General features: G+C 42.0%; 1 protein-coding gene across 1 annotated transcript in view; it reads left to right on the top strand.

Moving 5' to 3' along the window:
• tsc22d2 (TSC22 domain family member 2) overlaps nt 1-14,967 on the top strand; it is a 77,487-nt gene extending 62,520 nt beyond the window's left edge. Inside the window, exons 2-3 of the mRNA XM_033031854.1 lie at nt 11,214-11,265; nt 13,293-14,967. Of these exons, the coding sequence (XP_032887745.1) occupies nt 11,214-11,265; nt 13,293-13,568 (328 nt within the window). The 3' untranslated portion in view covers nt 13,569-14,967. The remainder of the gene's footprint in view (nt 1-11,213; nt 11,266-13,292) is intronic.
• The last annotated feature ends 6,103 nt before the right edge of the window (nt 14,968-21,070 follow it).

Below are 21,070 nucleotides of genomic sequence, written 5' to 3'. Positions count from 1 at the left end.
GTAAATTTGAGTGACTTATTCCAACAATACAAACGTATAAATCAAGTTTTGGTATTAAAGGAACAAGGACATTATTTCAAAGACACACAAATTAAACACACGTAAAACACAAAGTACCTGTATTTAGGTTGTAGGTGGAAACTAGAGCACCTGGGGAATATCGACACAGTCATAAGACTAATGTGCAAACCCCATACACATCTTCACCACAAGTGCTGAGGTTGCCCCTCTATCTGCAGAAAGTGCTGCGTCAAAGGTGGTTATGGAAAATAAGCGGTTGATGTAAGCGTACCTTTGTGAATAGATAATAGATATATAGAGTCTGAAGATGGGTCTCGACCCAAAACGCCACCTAATCATGTTCTTCAGGGATGCGGCCCGAAAAACACTGAGTTACGCCAGCATTTTTTGTCTTTCCGTAACTAGATCACGGACAAACGACATACACAAGTCTTTCTAGGTACCATGCTGGAGTTTAAACAATTGAGGGGACTTGAAGGAAACATGGAAGATCCTTCAGGATTTTGACAGGATGTTTGTGGAAAGGATGTTTTATATGTTCCAAGAGCTATAGCGGCTCTGAACCGACCCTAATGAGTGCCCCCCCCACCCACCCCCTTTGGACAGTCTCCCTCAGATGGTCACGTCAATCAATTCAGCTTGCTTATTTATGTATTGTATTTATTTACCTTTCTTGTACATCAGTGGAGCTGCACACTAAATCTCGTTGCACTGACGTGCAATGACAATAAAAGATATGATTATTATTATTATTATCCAGCCTAGGATCACAATTTTTAAAATGTCCCTATGTAAGACTGGAATGAGGATATTTGCTTCCCAGAGAGTTGAGTCATAGTCATACAGCGTGGAAACGGGCCCTTGGTCCAACTTGCCCTCGCTGACCAACATCCCATCTACGCTAGTCCCACCTGCCTGCTTTTGGCCCATATCCCTCTAAACCTATCCTTTCTGAATAAATGTTTAAATGTCTAAATGTTTCTTAAACGCTGCGATAGTTCCTCACTTAACTAGCTCCTCTGGCAGCTTGTTCCATACACCCAAGAGTCTTTAAAGCTCCTTCCTTGGCCGGACCCAGCCCGTAACCCAAAAACATCTGGCCGTGTTTTTTTCCTTCCCCCAATTTTGTTTTCGTGACCTGGACGCTACAGCCAGTCCCAGGCCACGCAAGCGACCTGAGAACTGCAGCCAGTCCCGGGGCTCGCAGGCAACCTGGGAACTGCAACTAGACCCATGGCTCACAGGCGACCTGGGAACTGCAACTAGACCCATGGCTCACAGGCGACCTGGGCGCTAAAGCTAGTCCTGGGGCAGGCAACCTTGGCGCTACAGCCAGTCCTGGGGCAGGCAACCTGGGCGCTACAGCCAGTCCTGGGGCAAGCAGGCAACCTGGGAACTGCAGCTAGTTCTGGGGACGTGAGGGATCTGGGAACTGCAGAAAATAAATTGAAAAACACTAAGTGTCACACTAGTTCGTATGTATTATTAGTATGTATTTTTACTAATTTATGTATTATTAGTATGTATTATTACTAATTTAGTTAGTATATATTATTATTACCTCCATTTATTAACTGGTTCACAGACATGGGTCCTGGCCCCTATTCAGAACAAGGTTGCCGACCCGTGTTTTAGAGGCAGAGATAAGCAAGGGATGAAAGGTTACTACCCCATAGTTATGTAGCCCATGAGGTTTATTAGTGGCTGGTGTGCCAGCTTGCTTCTGATGTTTTTGAAAACTTAGCAACATTTGTCTCCCAAATTCTTATTTGTGGAGACATTGGTTTTGTAACCATGATAAATTATTATTTGGCCCAGAAACACGTGTACTTTTTGACATTAAACTTCAGAAGATATTAAGTTTATTTTTTTCATTCTAAATAGGTACTTGGAAACTTACTTGGAATAACCCTAACTGTATTTAACATAAATAGGCAGTAAGTTTGACCTGTTTCCTGTGAAGGTAATGGGATTTTTTTTGTGTGCAGATATCTATCATTTCTCAAATCTTTCGAAACGTAGACGGTTAAGGGGCGGTGGTTAGGTTCCCTAGCAATCAGTGCCAATGCAAACGTCAACCATGATTTTTTTTTTTTTTGTCTCTACTTGCCCGTTGCTGATTGACTCTGCCGCATTTGGTATGATACATCCTGTTGCTTAAGCCAGAAGGCTGCAGTAAGCATTAACAGACGACATTTGATGTTCTCGCTCAGTTAGCTTTAGTTTGTTCTTCAGAATTACCCATGCCTCTAAAAGTGACTTCTCGGAGATATCCGTGTGAAATTAAAAGGCAAACTGCGCGGTAAGTGTTTGTTATTGTGGGGGTTTAGAGCAGGATTTCAATTGCTATGACCTACGCATAAAGATCTCTTGCACTTGTGTCTTAGCAGTGTCGATCAACGTTTTGTTATCATTACAGCATTGTGCTTAATTTGATCAGTGAAATAGTTTGGTTTATAAAGCAATTAAATAGCACAGGAAGTGAAAGCTACTTCATAACTGGGCGCATAAACGATACTATGTAAAACGTCAGATAAAAATAATTTGTCAAATTGTTTATTGTAATAGTCATACAGCGTGGAAACAGGCCCTTCAGCCCAACTTTCCCATGCCGACCAACATACCCCATCTACATTAGTGCCACCTGCCTGCGTTTGGCCCATATCCCTCTAAACTTATTCTATCCATGTACCTGTCTAAATGTTTCTTAAACGTGATAATACCTACCTCAACTACCTCCTCCAGCATCACGTTCCATATACCTACCTCCCTTTGTGTTAAAAAAAAAAAAGCAGTCCCTCAGGTTCCTATTAAATCTTTCCCTCCTCACCATGTTGTCTGGTTCGCAATTCCCCTACTCTGGGTAAAAGACTGCGTTCACCCTATCTATTCCTTTCATGATCTAAAGGGCCTGTCCCACTTGGCGATTCTTTTCGGCAACTGCCAGCATCATTGACTGACGTATCAGGTCTCCGAAAAAGATGCGGCGGTGACGCGGCGTGACGTCGTATAACGCGCTGTATTTTATCAAGTGTCGCAACCTTTTTTTTGTCGCCGCTGGATTTTGAAATGTTCAATCTTTTGGCGACACTAACATGATGCCGGCAGTCAAGTATTCAAGTGAGTTTATTGTCATGTGTCCCTGTATAGGACAATGAAATTCTTGCTTTGCTTAAGCACACAGAAAATAGTAGGCATTTACTACAAAACAGATAAATGTGTCCATATACCATGATATAAATATATACACACATGAATAAATATTCAAGTGTGTATATATCGCCGAAAAAATCGCCAAGAGAATCCGGCCCTTTATGCACCTCTATAAGATCACGCCTCATCCTCCTGCGCTCCAAGGCATAGAGTCCCAGCCTACTCAACCTCTCCCTCTAGTCCTGGCAACTTCCCGTAAATCATTTCTGTACCCTTTCCAGCTCAACATCTTTCCTGCAACAGGCTGACAAAAACCAAATGCAATACTCTAAAGGTGCCCTCACCAAAGTCTTGTACTACTGTGGATGGGGGTGGGAGGGAGGAGAGAAATTGGTGCGTCCAGGTGGGGCAGAGGAGAGGGGGGATTGTTTATACAGGGGAGGGGAGGGTGTAGGTGTTTGGGAGTAGCGATAAGTGTGTTTGAAGAGATGAGAATGGGGGCGGTTAGCCAAGGGTTCCAGAGTGTTTGTGAAAGATGACTGGCTACATGGGGAATTGTGAATATTTGAATAAATCAGTGTATCTATAAATAAATGCACAACTTTACAGAAACCACTTTAATGGAGTTAATTATTTTCTGCGATGGTAAATTAACCATTTTTGCTCGGGCACCTGGATTTTATTTTATATTTGCACTGCCACAGGTTTCGGGATGCTTGTGTGGCATCCACTCACATCTACATTTGAACGAAGTAGCTGGGCTTCACTTGGACAATGGACAATGGTTTTGGCTATTACAAATCTCTCTGTCTGTGCAGCTTAGTTTAGAGATACAGCGTGGAAACAGGCCCTTTGGGCGATTCCTGTACACTAGCACTATCCTACACACTCGGGACAATCCTTGCCACAGCCAATTAACCTAGAAACTTGTACGTCTTTGGAATGTGTGAGGAAACAGGAGCACCTGCAGAAAATCCGCGTAGTCAAGGGGAGAACGTACAAACTCCGTACAGACAGCACCCATAGTCAGGATTGAACCCAGGTCTCTGGCACTGTAACTTATTAACTGTGCCGCCTTAATGATTGCCAAAACAAAAATCATTACAGGCTATGCCCTAAATGTTGTCACTGGACATATAGCCGACGTGTTGAATGTATTGAACAGGATTTCGAGTGATCTCTGCACCTGTTTGCCCAAAAGGAAACAAGCGAGTTCAGTACTTTCCAACTGCATTTGTCAGATGCATTTTATTTCTGATACAGAGGATGAATGAACAACCTTGTGGTTTCAATTTCATTTTCAATGCAAAAGAAAAATGAATTTCACAGCTGTTGAATTATTTGCACATTATTTTAAACTATTCGGATTCGCAAGTTTCTATACGTAGTCAAAATGTAAGTGTAATATTTGAACATGGTTTTTTTCAGTGCTTTTTGCGGTGATTTTTCTAGGAATTCCCTAGGAATTGAAATCACCGTCTCACTTCCTTTTTATTTAGTACTTTGGACATTCCTCCTTCAACATTACAGGCCAGCGATCTGCACCTATATTCCTCCCACTGCCTCAATTTGCAGGATACTGATCTCATTGCCTGCTGTCATTCAGGGTTTTTAAAATATTTCCAGATGTGCATATCACTGGCAAGGCCAACATTGTTTAACTGTCCCCATTCTTCCTTCAGGTGGTTTTGGGTCACCTTGAATTATTACCCTCTTGTGGAAGGTACTTCCTCAGTGCCAATGGGAAAGGAAATTATGGATTTCGACAGTTACAATAAAGTGATATATTTCCAAGTTAGGAGGTTGTCAAGGTTTGAAGAGCACCTCTATATTTATGATGTCTGAAGAAGGGTTTCGGCCCGAAACGTTGCCTATTTCCTTCGCTCCATAGATGCTGCTGCACCCGCTGAGTTTCTCCAGCTTTTTTGTGTACCTTCTATATTTATGATGTTGCAAGGCCTCGAGGGCCTGATCTATGGGAAGAAGTTGGGCAGGCTGACACTTTATTCCTTGGAGGCTAAGGGTGATCTTATAAAGGTGTACAAGATCATGAATGGAAGCGCTTCATAGGGTGAATGCACAGTCAAAATTTAACCAGAGGATATTGGTTTAAGGTGAGGGAGGAAAGATTTAATAGGAACTTGAGGGGCAACGTTTTCACAGAGTGGTGAGTATATGGAGCGAGTTGCCAGAGATAGTTGAAGTAGGTATAACTTTTAAGATATTTAGTCGGGTACATGGATAGGAAAGGTTTAGAGGCATATTGGGCAAAAGCAGACAAGTGGGTCTAGCTTAGATAGGCATCTCGGTCAGCATGGGCAGGTTGGGCCGAAAGGCCTGTTTCTATGCTCCGTCTCCGTGACCCTATGACCTGCATGTTCCCATATATGCTTTCTGCCCTTGCCCTTTGAGTGAGGATACAATTTTGGGAGTTGTATTTACTGTGGCTGTGACAAGTAACTCTGCAGCAGGTCATAATGGAGGGAACTACTGATTACTGAATAGGATTGCAGTCAAGCAGGCTGCTTTCTTTTGAGTGGTGTTGATCTACCTGTGTGGTTGGTGTTCGACGCTACAGCAAGAGGAGGGTATTTGTGATGTGGCTTAAGATGGTGGAATCTGTCCAATGACACATGTAATGCTTGGCCTTCTATGTTATGAGAAAATATGATTTTCAATTAATGAGTCAATGGGTACCTGAGAGAAATAGTTTACAGGGAAATAAGTAGATACATGGGATAGATTTGACTGTTGGCACATGAAGCGATTGACCTGTGTAATGAGGAAATACGATTTTTAATTATCCTCATATCCTCTGCAAATATCTAATTATCACCTGCAAAATGTTGTGGGGTACCAGGTGTGGGTGGTCTGCTCCAGAATGCCCATCCACTGAAGAACTCTTGTGGCAACATTATTTAAGTATCGATTCACATTTGGTCATGTAAACACAGTATATTAATTGCTTAGGACTTCAATGGTATCGCTGTTGAATATCAAGTGTTTGCAGTTAGATTCTGTTGTTGGCGATGGTCATCGAGTGGCATTTGAGTACCAATATTACTTGCCACTTACCATTCCATGCTGCATGTCTGTAAGGAATAATTCATTTGCTGAGGAGTTGCAAATGAAATTGAACAGCAGACTCATCAGTGAATATCCTCTCTTGCAACTGCAGATGGTTGGGCAGAGACCAGGAGGCAAGGATGATTGACGTCCAGAAACCACAACCATCTTTCGTTAGGAGATATATGACTCTAACTATTGGAGGTATTTCACCTGGATGCTTATCACTGCGATTTTGTTGCCATTCTAGGTCAAACGTTCTAAAGGAAAGTCACTCTCAATTCCCTTTGGAATTTGCCTCTGGTCCATGTTTTCTAGCAGTGTCACTGATACCGTTGTCGATTTGCTGATGATTGTGAATAGACTAATTAGAGCGGCAACTAGCAGGATTGCATTTGTCCTTTTATGCCCAGCGGTGTGGGCAATCTTCCATATTGTTAGTTGGTTGCCAGTATTCTAACTGTTACAAGAAGAGGTTGGTTAGAAGCAGATCTTTAGCACGTGTTGTTTCTAATCTTGTAACCTCTTGTCTAATTCTCATCTAATCGCGAAACGTATTGAATTGGCTAAAGATTAATGTGATGGTGGGAATCTGAGGAAGCAGAGATGGATCATTGGACAGCAGCTAAATATTTTTATGATTGTGGCTTACAGGATGAATGTCTGCCATTTTTAAGGATGGGGTATTCTTGGAATCTTTGCCTGTTAATGTCTGCTGCGTTTCATGCCTCGCCTTTGAACTCATCGGTTATGTAATTTCTTAGCTCTTTAAATTGCATGCTAATTTTGCTTTTTAGCAACTAGCCCTGTGTTGCAGCCCCGTACATAGCACGAATAAGGGTAGCACATTGACGCAGCTGGTAGATCTGCCTCACAGTGCCAGTCATGGGTTCGATTCTCTTGCTGTATGTGGAGTTTGCACATTCTTCCTGTGATCACATGGGTTTCCTCCCATATCTGAAGACTTGTGGCTTTGTAGGTTACTTGACCTCCGTAGATTGCTCCTCATGTCCAGAGAGTGGATTAGAAAGCGCGGCAATATGGAACTAGTGTGAAGAGGTGATCGATGGTCAGCGTGGACTCAGTGGGCAGAAAGAACTGTTTCTATATTGTATCTTTAAAGTAAGTTAAACTATTATGGTGACCTATTGTGCTCTTGAATCAAGGCTAATCTGCTGCTGTGATGATAACAGCAGTCCAGATTATCCTCACTTTGCAGATATATATGACGGAATGCATTTCTGCTGTTTATTGTCGATGGAACCTCAGATGTCCAGACTTGCTCTGATTGAACTACCAGAGTCCATCCCAATTAACACAATTATAGTTCTGCCCAACACAATCGTGCAAGGATGGAACTGAGGTTGTCCAATGGTCACATTTACCAGCTTTGTTATGGATAGGTAACATGATCAAGTGGTCTGCTGTAAGTCGGCCACAGATCTCTTATCAGCTAAGTTCTTTAAATGAGAGTTTAAAGATTCTGTGGGCAAACCTTGACTACTTACCATCAATGTTCTGGGAACCCAAGTGCAAATGCTGGCTTACAAATGACACAGTGCTGGAGTAACACAGCGGGTCAGGCAGCATTTCTGGAGAACATGGATAGGCAACATTTTGTTGGGGGGGGGGGGGGAAAGCCTGCCACAAACATTCTGAAGAACGATCCTGACCCGAAACATCACCTATCCATGCATCATCTGAGATGCTGAGTGACCCGCTGAGTCACTTTGTCAGTGTTGTCTCGACTAGTAAAATTAGTCATTGGATGATAAGGTGCAGCGTCATTATCCACCTGTCTGACCTGTCTGACAGTAACTATTAAATCTACTTCCCCTACAGACCAGAATGACACGGTGCAGTGTTATTTCCTCTTTACCCTAATTACTTTGCCCATCATCTGATCATCTTTTTTTTTTAATGTAGAATGGTTATGAGGAATATCTGCCTCTATAATCTCTTAAAATCGAATATCCGGTGTTGTGAGTCACAGCAGAGGTTACTTTTTCCAAAACGTTGCTATCTTTGGGGCATGCTTGAACTTGGCTCTATGGCTTTGTAATTATTCTCACATCTAGATTTTATATGGCAGGGTAAGATGCTGATAGGATGTTGAGGGTCGGTATGAGTCAAAAGTAGAGAGCAAAGACTGACACAAGCTTAGATTCTTAGCAATTCAGTTTTTTGCTTGAAATGATTTCAGTCAGAATGAGCAATATTAAAAGGAAGCCTGGAGACACAAGAAACTACAGATGCTGGAACCTTGAGCAAAAATCTTGAGCACGACTTGAGAATTGAATGGAAGATACCTTTCACTTCATTTAGCCTCTGCACCCAGCATAGCATCTTTCGTTTCCACTAGGTCCAAAAGCATCATAGTCTACTGCATACTGCACTTATGATGTGGATTCTTTACACCAGCGAGATCTAACACAGTTCAGGCATCCATTTTGAAGAGCGTCCATGGTGGCCATTTTGTGCTTCCGGTTGCAATCGTTCTAACTCCTCTTCCCACACCAACCTGTCTGTCCTTGGCTTTAGCCACTGCCAGAGTATGGCCATGTGCAAACTAGAAGAACAATACCTCCTTCTACTTGAGGAACTTGCAACTCTGGTATATACAATATTTTCCAATTTCACGCAACCCACACCCAAAGTGCTCCTTTCCCACTCCCACCAGCACACTCCTGTTCTCATTTTCCAATCCCTTATTTCATAAGACCATCAGACAGGAGCAGAATTAGGCTAATCGACCCATTGAGTGCCCAACCATTCGATCATGGCTGATCTACTTTTCCCTCAACTTATTCTCCTGCCTTCTTCCCATAACCTTTGACGGCCTTACTAATCAAGAACCTATCCATCTCTGATTTTAAAATGCCCAATGACTTGGGCCTCGGCAGTCGTCTATGGCAATGCATTCCATGGATTCACCACCCTCTGGCTAAAGAGATTCCTCCATCTTCATTCTTTGCTTCTCTTGCCCACTACATTTCCCCAAATGATTACCCTACCCCTGCTCATCCCATCTGCCCATCACCCACATACCTATTTACCTGGATTTCTTCCTTGTTTCATCTTCCCTATCCTCTCCTTTCTCTCCTTGTCCTATCTACCAATCATCCCTTCTGATCTGGGTTCTTACCAGCCTCTATCTTGCCTCTCCCTCTCCCTCTCTTTTCCCTCCACTTTGTCCTGGTGCAGGTTCTCGACTTGAAACATGAACCATCCCTTTGATTCCATGGATGCCTCTCGACCTGTTGAGCTCCTCCAGCAGTTTTTTGTTGTTGTTTCAAACTGAGCCTAATCGCATTTCCAGGGTCCTCTCCTCCTCCACCCCTCAGTATATGTTGCAACGAAACAAGAGTAGCAGGAGCCACAGCCTCAATAAAAAGTCATTTCATGTGAGGCAGTTCACTTCCACCACCTCCAATCTCTGCTACTGTATCTGTGTTCTCGGTGTGGGCTCCTATATCTCAACGAGATCAACCGCAGACTGGGCGATCGTCTTGTTGAACGCTTACACTCAGTCTGCCTTGCTCTATGTGATCTCCTGGTTCCCAAACATTTTTAACTCCCCTTCCCATTCCCATTCTGACCGTACGGTCCGGGGCCTTCTCCACAGTCAGAGTGGGGCCACACGCAAATTGGAGGAACAGCACCTCCTATTTCACTTGGGCGGCTTACAACCCAGCAGTATATTGATTTCTCTAATTTCAAGTAATTCCTGCCTTTCCTCTCTTCCCACCCCCCACCCCCCCCCCCCTTCCCCACCCTAGTTGGCCTACTAGTTCCTCTGTTTGCATCCTGGTCTCCCTTTGTTATCATCTCTTCACCAGCCAACAATGGGCCATTGTGGGCTCCACCCTCCCTGGGCATCTGTTGCCGGTCCTGCTTTGTTCTGGCCTTTTCTTATCTCTATTTCCCTCCCTTCTACTTCAGTCTGAAGAAGAGTCCCGATCCAAAACGTCACCCATCCTTTTTCTCCAGAGATGCTGCCTGACCCGCCGAGTTTCTCCCAGCACTTTGTGTCTAACCTTAATAAACTTACTCTTCCTAGTAGATGGCAAAGTCATATGCTACGGTGCTAACTATCCTGATATGGGATGGAGGCATTCCAGTCTATATCTAGACGTGGTACTTTCCTAAGTTTTATCTGTATTCCTTCATCTCAAAGAAAGAGTGAAGTGGAAGAAGCTGAGAGTTTGTGTCTTTAACTATATAATGCAAATGTACAGCTGGCAAACACCTCAAACACTAAGCTCTAAGCTGATGGCAACTTTGCTTAGCTTGGTTGGTGTTAGATCTTGACAATACTAGCATCTGACTAGCATGTATATTTCTTCCCAAATTTAAATTTGTTACCCAGGTTTGCTTTAATATGCATGAAGATCTGGATGTTATTTTGAGGTGAAAAGATTGTGACATAGCACTTTGCTTTGGTGTAGGTATAATACATATTGCTGTCAAATTGTTCCTTGTGTTTCTCAATCTTTCATTGGAAAGGTGAGCTCATATTACTGATAATGTTGAATTTCCTATGAATTGTAAACAAATCGCTGAAAATTTGCATTGCCATTAAAAAAAAGGGCTTAAAGGTTGCACTACATATTTAAAAAAAACACCTTTTTAAATATTATCTGAGGGTCTGCACCAGTAATGGAATGTTAAATCAAGTTTGTGCTCAGATTTGTCATGAGAAATTTAAAATCATAATAAATTTAGGGATTTGATCAGTGCGCAGAAATTTGAATGAAGCTGTTGGGAGAAAAGTATTGAAACTGTTTTCTAAATCTAGTTCTCGCTGTGCTTCAGTGTTAACTGTCAATCGTGTGGCTTTCAAATCTACACCAGTAGTGTTATACCAGCCTCTGGTTTTGCAACATTGCATACAGTAAATGTTTGGTGGTTCATTTGAAAACTTCTGAAAAGAGTACACGTTGTAATCATGGTGCATTTTGTTTGTGTTACAGTGCTTCAGGAGCAAGTGTGGTAGCAATCGATAACAAAATAGAACAGGCCATGGTAAGTGAAATTATACCATTAATATTCAGTTTTTCCGTTTCAAATTAATGAAGTTCCCAAGAATTTTCGATTTACAACTTGCAAATTTGAGCTTGCATTTTATTCTTTCCTTTTGATTTAAATAAGATTAGAATTTGTCAAAAAAGTGTATCTCATCAAACTGGAAAGACAATGCTGGAATCTTTAACAAAACACTGTGCTGACGGGTCAGGCAACCTCTGTAGAGGGAATGATTAGGCAATGTTTCGGGTCGGGACCCTTCTGCACAATAGCAGGAGAGCAGAAAAACCCTAAAGGAGGGTGGGAGGTAGGGACAGTGAATGAATGTCTATTGGAGGGTATCTCACTCTCGGTCTGAAGAAGGGTCTCAACCCAAAATGTCACCTATTCCTTTTCTCCAGACATGCTGCCTGACTAGCTTAGTTACTCCAGCTTTTTGTGTCTTATCACCACTTTCAGGAACAGCTTCTACTGAATGAAGATAGACACAAAAAGATGAAGTAACTCAGCGGGACAGGCAGCAACTCTGCAGAGAAGGGACGGGTAATGTTTTGGACAACCCGAAACGTCACCCATTCCTTCTCCAGAGATGCCGCCTGTCCCGCTGAGTTACTCCAGCTTTTTGTGTTTACCTTCGGTTTAAACGTCATCTGCAGTTCCTTCCTACACATTTCTACTGAACGATCCTCATAGACTAATGCTGTCATCCTGATCACCCAACTGAAATCATTCAACTTGAACCTTTTAATCTGCCCTTTCTCTGTTGCTGCAACTCTAAGCTCTTTCTCTGTTGCTGTATTCCTGTCATTGTTGTAGGGCAATATTCTGCACTCTACTATTTTTCTCTTTGCATTAGCCGTTGTACTTGTGTATGGCTTAATTGTATTTGTGTAGAGTATAATATGACTGGATAGCATACAAAGTTTCTCACTCTCTTGGTGCATGTGACACTAATATACCAAAACCAAATGCTGGTGTACCACTGCAGATGTTTGGGGAAAAAACATTAAATGTAACAATAACAGACTTAAAATTTAGCCAAGTAAATTAATAGCTCAACAGCACTGCGGCCCAGGTGGATGACTGGCATTGTTTTGTGATATTTGAATCATGATTCCATGTAATTTGGTCTTTGCCTGGGGGAAGTTTCCTGACTAGTTTTGCTATTTCTGGACTCTTGGATGTAAGAATCTCTTCATTGTCTGTTTTACAAGTACTGGATGAAGAACAGGATTCCACACAAGCAGTCTTTAAAATGGGTATATGTGAGAATATCTATCAATGTGGTTGTAGGTAACATATAAGCCACGTCAATATTATAAATTAGCTAACAGTTTCTGTCTGAAGTGAAACTGGACAGTGCAGTGTGCAAGATGGTGAAGTGTGGGAGAGACTGAACACCTCATAAATGCTCAAATGTTACAGTTTGGGCAGTACAGTGGTGGAGCCGCTGCCTCATATCGCCAGAGACACAAGTTCGATCCTGACTATGGGTGCTGTCTGTGAAGTTTGCACATTCTCCCTGTGATCGCATGCGTTTTCTCCCACATCCCAAAGACGTGCCGGTTTGTAAATTAATTAACTTCTAAATTGCCTCTGGTGTGTAGGGGGTGGATGAGAAAGCGGGATAACAGAATTAGTGTGAATGGGTGATCATTCAGTGTTGTGGGCTGTATGGCCTGTTTCCATATTGCACCTTTCAATCCTTTTGGACAGGAGACCATTTTGAAATCATTAATTCCTGCGGTAGAATAGTCTGTGTTTCTCATTGAGTTGATATTATAGGAGAGATAATAATCATGAATGTCCATTAATGCTCTCCCTCTCGGCAAGAAAATGGATTTCTGTCAATTTTTTTGATGCAGTTTCATTGAGCAACAAGTATTCCAGGCTTGATCTCACTTCTGCCTTGTTTCCACAGTATCGTGATAACAAACTTAGCAGGCCTTTTCTCTTTTCACAGAAGGATTTCAAGCCAGTGTGAAATCTATTTCACTAAACGTGTGATTATCTGTGTTTTAATGCAGGATTTAGTGAAAAGTCATCTGATGTACGCTGTGAGAGAGGAAGTGGAAGTCTTAAAGGAGCAGATCAAAGAGCTGATTGAGAAGAACTGTATACTTGAACGAGAGAATTCCCTGTTAAAATCTCTAGCGAACAATGACCAGCTGACTCAGCTTCAAACGCAGGTGACCAACCTCAGTAGCACTTCCCAACCACAGCAGCCGGCAGCAGTAGCACAACCTCAACAAAGCACACAACAGACGCAGCCTCCTCCGCAGCCTAACGTTCCTTCTGCATGAAACTCGCTCGCCTGCATAGGAAATCCTTCAGAGAGGAAAAAAAAAAAGAAAAATCCTGTCTCTGTGTGCCACTGGTGTTCTTACCACTCTCCATTGAACAGCAAATAGCCATGCTTAAATGTGTTTTTTGCTCCTTGGCCTTTTCAGTATTAGACAATCATCTGCAAGAGCTTTCTGCCTGAGATGTCCCAGTTGGCATCAGCAAATGTGTGACTGCACAATCAGAGTTGGTTGAAGGATCTGAATCTTGTTGGAGAAAAGCGGATCTTCATCCGGTTAATGGACAAGAGGGTACCTCCATCTTTCTGGCTTACCAAGGTTTTTATATATATAAAAATAATATATATAAAATGCATATTATAGGAATCTGTAGGCCACGAGCCTTTTCCTGTCTAACATTAAGATCCAATAAGCAGCTCTGTTCGAAAAGAGCCACTGTTCTCGTAACTTTTTTGCATACATGAATTTTCATTTACTGTTTGTTTTTATTTATTACAGGGCTGCTATTTTCATATGTATATGAACAATGTCACAGAATCTTTTTTTTTGTAAGTTTGAAATTAAAAGATAAGATTACTGGTAAAAGCAAGCGATAGTTGGGATTGCATATATTAGTTTAAAAAATATATAGGCAATAATAAAATTTAAAAAAAAATCCTGGCTTAAGAGTTCTGACACTAATGGCAGTTTTACCTTGGGGATTTTCTTCTGCAATAGTTGAATCTCAATTTGAATGTAAATTTTGTATAGAGTGTAAGTAATGTAAGGAAGAACATAGCAGACATGTACAAGTAGGCACCAGACATTGCGATTTAAGACCTTGAAAGAATATTTGGGCTTTTTTTTGATAAAGAAAATTAAACTGTGCTCACTTCTGTTACTGATTTTTCTTTGTGGGTTGGGTGAGGGGGAGAATTGCCATGATTGTTCTACATTTTTTTTCTCCTTTCCTCAGAAGTATGTTTGGGGTGGGGGGGGAATAAGCTGTGAAATTGTTCAACCTACTTTGTAACCAAAGAAGCAAAGCTGTATCTGAATTCATTTATTTTGTACGCTTATTCTGTACGTATTTTAGTTTGAACTTTTTTTTTCTCGAGCTATAACATGCATCCTTTATTTTCCTTTTTAATCTTCAGCATGTTCTGCATGACCCCTTTGTCAAACCAGTTTCTTACCTCATGTTTTTACTGAGCACTCTTACTGTAACAAGTTTAGTCTGTGAACAATGTCCAATGAAAACTAAAACAGCTGGATTCGAGCTAGTGTTAAGTGCTAGTCAGAAAAAAATGGAGTGAGCCATCTTTTGTTTAAATGGTGTTTTGAATTTCATATGCATAAAGTTTTGTTACATTGCAGATTTTATTGTATTTAATAAATGCAACGTGCCGATTCAGATGTGCGATTTGTCCTGTGTGGTTAAATTAAAATGAGCAAAACTGCAACAGTAGTTTAAAGAAAAATCTCATTGTGTCTAACTTCAAATGCAAGGCCTGAGACTGATCACAAATCCACTGCTTAAAAAAAACTACCAAGATTGCAAGCTGGTTCTTGGACATGCATAGAGTGTCTTTGGGGGAAGGAAGGTAGAGAGGAAATAAGAATGGCGATTAGGAGCACAAATAAACACCATAAGTCTACTTTGTCCTTTAAGATCTTGGCTGAACTCACTGTAACCTCCGCCCTTTATAACTATCAACCTGCTTTAACCTTGCCCCTCATCAAATATCTATGTACCTCTGCCTTGGAGAAATCAAATCTCTTTCCTCCACACTTAGGCAAAAGGTTCTTCAATCAGCTGTTATATGCTTTGTGGTGATCAACCTAAAATATGAATTCAGTTTCTCTCTCCACAGATGCTGCCTGACCTGCTAGGTGTTCCCAGTATTTTCAGTTTGGGTCCAACAATTGGCTCACTACCACTCCCCCTGATACCACCTCCTTGATTTCCTCCCTCCCAATTCCTAACTCAGACCTATTTCTGAAAAATTGAAAATTCTAATGAACACTAGAGTTTAATTCATTTGCATAGTAGTTTTCTATTATTAATTTGTCAGAATCTTTCCACAGGAAGACTACCTGAATTGCAAATGGACAATAAAATGGCTTGTTCATCTTTTGGTTAATTACAGACTGGCCTGGCTGATTACATGTTAGCCTGGTTTAGTCCAAGTGATTGTTTTACATGGGGAAAATCTATTTATCCTGGGTCAGTACTGGAGTCTGCAACCACACACTCGTGCTGGGAATTCTGCAGGGTAAGTAGGTTATTGTGCTCTGTGGGAGTGGAAAGATTAGAAATAGCCAAAGTGGACCATTTGGCCCCTCATTCTTCTACCACCCATAATAACACGTCTGATCAATTTGCTTCAATCCTTCCGGTGCTAACCTGGTATCTCTTGAGCCCTGTAATATTGTAGCACCATACCAATCTGCCTTGAAGATACTTTGTGAACACCCACAGCTGTCTTGGGTAGAGAATGTCAAAGATTTTCTGTCTGTGTGAAGAAATCCCTTCTCATTGCCATCCTGAATGGTTGGCTCTCATTTGGAGGCAATGACCTCTGCATACCCAGCTTAATGAAATATTATCCTTGTACGAACTTTTGATGTGTCAGCAAGTTTACACTAACTCCAGGCCCGAGGACCAACACAGTGAATATTCACTCGACTCTTTTGCAAGTACAGTGCCCTCCATAATGTTTGGGACAAAGACCCATCAATTATTTATTTGCCTCTACTCGACAATTTGAATTTGTAATAGAAAAAATCACATGTGGTTAAAGTGCACATTGTCAGATTTTAATAAAGGCCATTTTTATACATTTTGGTTTCACCATGTAGAAATTACAGCAGTGCCCTGAAATGGTCTCCCCATATCAGGGCACCATAATGTTTGGGACACATAACTTGTTTGTAATTGCTGAGGTGAGTTTAATTGCCTCCTTTATGCAGGTATAAGAGAGCTCTCAGCATCTACTTCCATTTACATGACATTGCTGTGTCCCAAACACTGATGTAATTTCTACAAGGTGAAACCAAAATGTATAAAAATGGCCTTTATTAAAATCTGACAATGTGCACTTTAACCACATGTGATTTTTTTCTATTGCAAATCTCAAATTGTGGGGTACAGAGGCAAATAAATAAATGATGTGTCTTTGTCCCAGACATTATGGAGGGCACTGTATATAATTATTTCTTCTAAAATCCTATTGAAAATAAGCCGATTCTGACCACCCCTCAATCTTTGGAATTAATCTTGTGAAGCCTTATTGAATCTGCCTGATTTTTCGTGTTCCTTCTAAGTAAAGACTCGCATGTGTTACTGATGGTTTGGCCTTGCTATATATCACGAGGGTGTTCCTTATCCTCCTATTTCCTGTTTAATGCTGGTATATATTTGCCTTAATAGCTTTCTGTACCAGCATCTTATCTTGGATTTGTACAGTGATACCTAAATCCTTCCGGATACAGGTAGTTTAACAGCATTTAAAAGACAATTGGACAGGTATAGTGACCTTTGTACAATGAGGCAGCATTACTCGATGGACGGACTGACCTCAGCCAGACGATCTTTCATATAATCATTCCAGGGATCTGGGTTTTGCAGCCTTTAATTGCTCATCTCTAATTGTCCTTGGAGGTGGTAGTTTGCTACATTGATAATTCTGTGGAAATATGGAACAGCTGCTCCCCATGTTATTGACTTCTGAACGCTCTTCCATAAGCTGGAACCAGTCTGATTCACCTCCACCCAATTACAAGACAGTACCTTGTCCATGGAACTGGTGCATTACAATGCTGAGAACTGTATTCTGCTCTCTGTAACTTCCTTTACTCTACATATTCTACTTGAGTTTGCCTTGATTTTGTATTCCTGTTATGTGAGCTGTTTGGAGAGCATGCCGAACTATGCTTTTCACTGTGCCTCAGTATATGTGATAATAAACCTAAACCTGTCAACCATCTGTTTTGATTTTCAATGCATTGGGGTTGATGTTTGACCTGTTGTCTGGATATTAACTGGATTTCCCAACTGATGCCTGTGTTTAGAAGCGGACGTCATTCTTTAATGTAATCTTCACCCGCCCCATATCTCTTGCTGCCCATCTCCACGCACATCCTGCCCTCATCCTTTAACCTGTTGCTCTGCATCTGACCGGGCTGTGCGAGTCAGACTTGCGTTCCTGGGCATGCAGTGGCTTGGGAAATGCTTGGATCCAAGACCAGAGTGTACCTGAGGCAGTAATAGGAACAAGTTGAGAGGCAGTGGAGGAAACATCTGAAATCTTGCTCCCAGTGGCAAGGAACAAGGCCAGTCCACTGGGGACCAGGCGGCATAAAGGTTGCCAGCATGGCAATTAACAAGCCATTCTACCAATTCACCGGCTGTCTCATGGAAAACGAAGGTAAGCAAGTCAATTGCTTTGCTCAATCCCAGGACCCCAAAGTACCTTTCTAAATGTATTTTATTCATTATTCAGCATTAAAACACAGCTTGTCTTTCTCCATGTTCATTGTACCATCAATTCAATATATTGTTTTACAATGCATCAATGCCAATCGTGGTTCCTGAAATAATTTGCCAATGAAGTGTGCTAGAGGCCGTTACACAGGATCGAGCCCCAGCATGACTTTCTCATAGTCCTTACCTTAGCTGCACTTTGTGAGAAGCAAGGAAACAAGATTTATGGAAGGAAAGTAAACAAAAACACTAGAACAATACTGCAAGGGCAATGCAGTGCTGAAGCTGGTAGCGTTGCTGCCTTGCCATGCCAGAGATCTGGGTTTGATCCTGACCTCGGGTGCTGTCTGCGTGGAGATTGCACATTTTCCCCGTGATGGCATGGGTTTCCTCCCAAAGACGTGCGGGTTTGTAGGTTGACTGGCCTCTGTAAATTGCCCCGAGTGTAGGGTATGGATGAGAGAGTGGAATAACAGAACTAATGTTAATGGGTTCTCTGTGGTCGATGGGGACTTGGTGGGCCAAAGGGTTTGTTTCCATGCTACATCTCTAAACTAAACTCTGAATTTAAGCTGCCCAAGTGGAACATGAAATAACAATAACCAGATAGCCACAAAAAACGTTACCTGCTGTGTTCTGTCCAGCCCTTCTTCCATCTTCACCCAATCAATCTGAAGAGTCCTGACCCTAAATGCCATCTATCCATGTTCTCCAGGGATGATGCCTGACCTGCTGCTGAGTTATTCCTGCATTTTGTGTCTATCTTCAGAATATGAAATGCTCTTCTTCCAATCTGCATTTAATGCCTTATGAAGGAAGAGTGTTGTTTCCTATAAAATTCTGTTGAATACTGGCATTATATTCCATCCAGAAGCAAATATGGACCTCGACCACTACCACTGCAGCAAAATGTAACAGATCACCAGGTTGTAAAGGTTCTGCCTCTCAAACCAAGCCAGAAGTTGTTGTAATATGTCCAATGTCCAGCAGATGGCAGAATGCACACATACTACAAAACACAGACCAATAATTTTAAAAAAATCAGCTGCTGCTGTTCTTTCCTGCTGAGAAATACATCTGTACTTATGTATTTTTGATAAGCTCACATTAATCAATTTCTACAATAACAGTGCAGTTTACTGAAGCCACTCTTAGCAAGAAATCAAAGCTCCAACAATTTATTCAACACCAGAGACCGGATCGATCCTGACTACGGGTGCTGTCTGTGTGGAGTTCGTACATTTTCTCTGTGATCGCGTGGGTTTACTCCAGGTGCTCCGGTTTCCTCCCACCAAAGATGTACATGTTTGTAGGTTAATTGGCTTTGGCAACATTGGTAAATTGTCCCCAGTGGGTAGAATAGTGCTAGTGTACGAGGTGATCGCTGGTTGGCACAAACTCAGTGGGCCAAAGGGCCTGTTTCCGTGCTGTCTCCTATCCATGTTCTCCAGAGATACTGCTTGACCCGCTAAGTTACTCCAGCACTTTGTGTCCTTTGATGTATTAACCAGCACTGCAGTTCTTTGTTTCTATAAAACATACACGACAGATGTTGGAAATCTTAAATACAATGCTGGAACGTTCAGAACATCAAGAAGCATGTGAGAAAAATTGTTAACATTTCAGTTGTGAAAGCCTTTGACAAAAACCCTTTTCAGAATGGCAGGAAGTGACTAGTGGGGTACCGAAAGGCTCAGTGCTGGGACCCCAGCTATTTACAATATATATTAATGATCTGGATGAGGGAATTGAATGCAACATCTCCAAGTTTGCGGATGACACGAAGCTGGGGGGCAGTGTTAGCTGTGAGGAGGATGCTAGGAGACTGCAAGGTGACTTGGATAGGTTGGGTGAGTGGGCAAATGCATAGCAGATGCAGTATGATGTGGATAAATGTGAGGTTATCCACTTTGGTGGCAAAAACAGGAAAGTAGACTATTATCTGAATGGTGGCCGATTAGGAAAAGGGGAGATGCAACGAGACCTGGGTGTCATGGTACACCAGTCATTGAAAGTAGGAGTATTGCGTACAGTTTTGGTCTCCTAATCTGAGGAAAGACATTCTTGCCATAGAGGGAGTACAGAGAAGGTTCACCAGACTGATTCCTGGGATGGCAGGACTTTCATATGAAGAAAGACTGGATAGACTCGGCTTGTACACGCTAGAATCTAGAAGATTGAGGGGGATCTTATAGAAACTTACAAAATTCTTAAGGGGTTGGACAGGCTAGATGCAGGAAGATTATTCCCGATGTTGGGGAAGTCCAGAACTAGGGGTCACAGTTTAAGGATAAGAGGGAAGTCTTTTAGGACCGAGATGAGAAAATCATTTTTTACACAGAGTGGTGAATTTGTGGAATTCTCTGCCACAGAAGGTAGTTGAGGCCAGTTCATTGGCTATATTTAAGGAGTTAGATGTGGCCCTTGTGGCTATAGGGATCAGGGGGTATGGAGAGAAGGCAGGGATGGGATACTGAGTTGGATGATCAGCCATGATCATATCGAATGGCGGTGCAGGCTCGAAGGGCTGAATGGCCTACTCCTGCACCTATTTTCTATGTTTCTAATCTCCTTGGTTACAGGTTCTCTTCTCACCCCCACAGTCATTCTGTGAATCTCTGCACCCAATCAACCTTTGCCATCCTTCATGTGCAGGGGAGAGAACTATTTTGGCAATTTGTCAGAAGGTGGCTCAGCAGTCGAGTTGCTGACTTGCAGCACCAGAGACCCATGTTCAATCCTGACTATGTGTGACGTCTGTACATTCTCCCTGTGACCAAGTGAGTTTTCTCAGGTTTCCTCTCATATTCCAAAGATGTTCAGGTTTGTCGGTTAATTGGCTTCTGCAAATTGTATCTAGCGTAGGATAGAACTCGTGTACGAGGTGATTGCTGGTCGGCATGGACTCAGTGGGTCAACGGGCCTGTTTCTATGCTGTATCTCTAAATAAAAACGAAGCCTGCAGTGAATTCTTCCCAGTTGCAGCCAATTCTAAACATTCTAAAAGGGTAGATAATACAAAATGCTGGAGTAACTC

Source organism: Amblyraja radiata, chromosome 13, assembly GCF_010909765.2.
Source record: "Amblyraja radiata isolate CabotCenter1 chromosome 13, sAmbRad1.1.pri, whole genome shotgun sequence".
Classification (NCBI taxonomy): domain Eukaryota; kingdom Metazoa; phylum Chordata; class Chondrichthyes; order Rajiformes; family Rajidae; genus Amblyraja; species Amblyraja radiata.
Note: the sequence above shows the minus strand (reverse complement) of the source record. Positions and strands in the feature narration are given on the sequence as shown.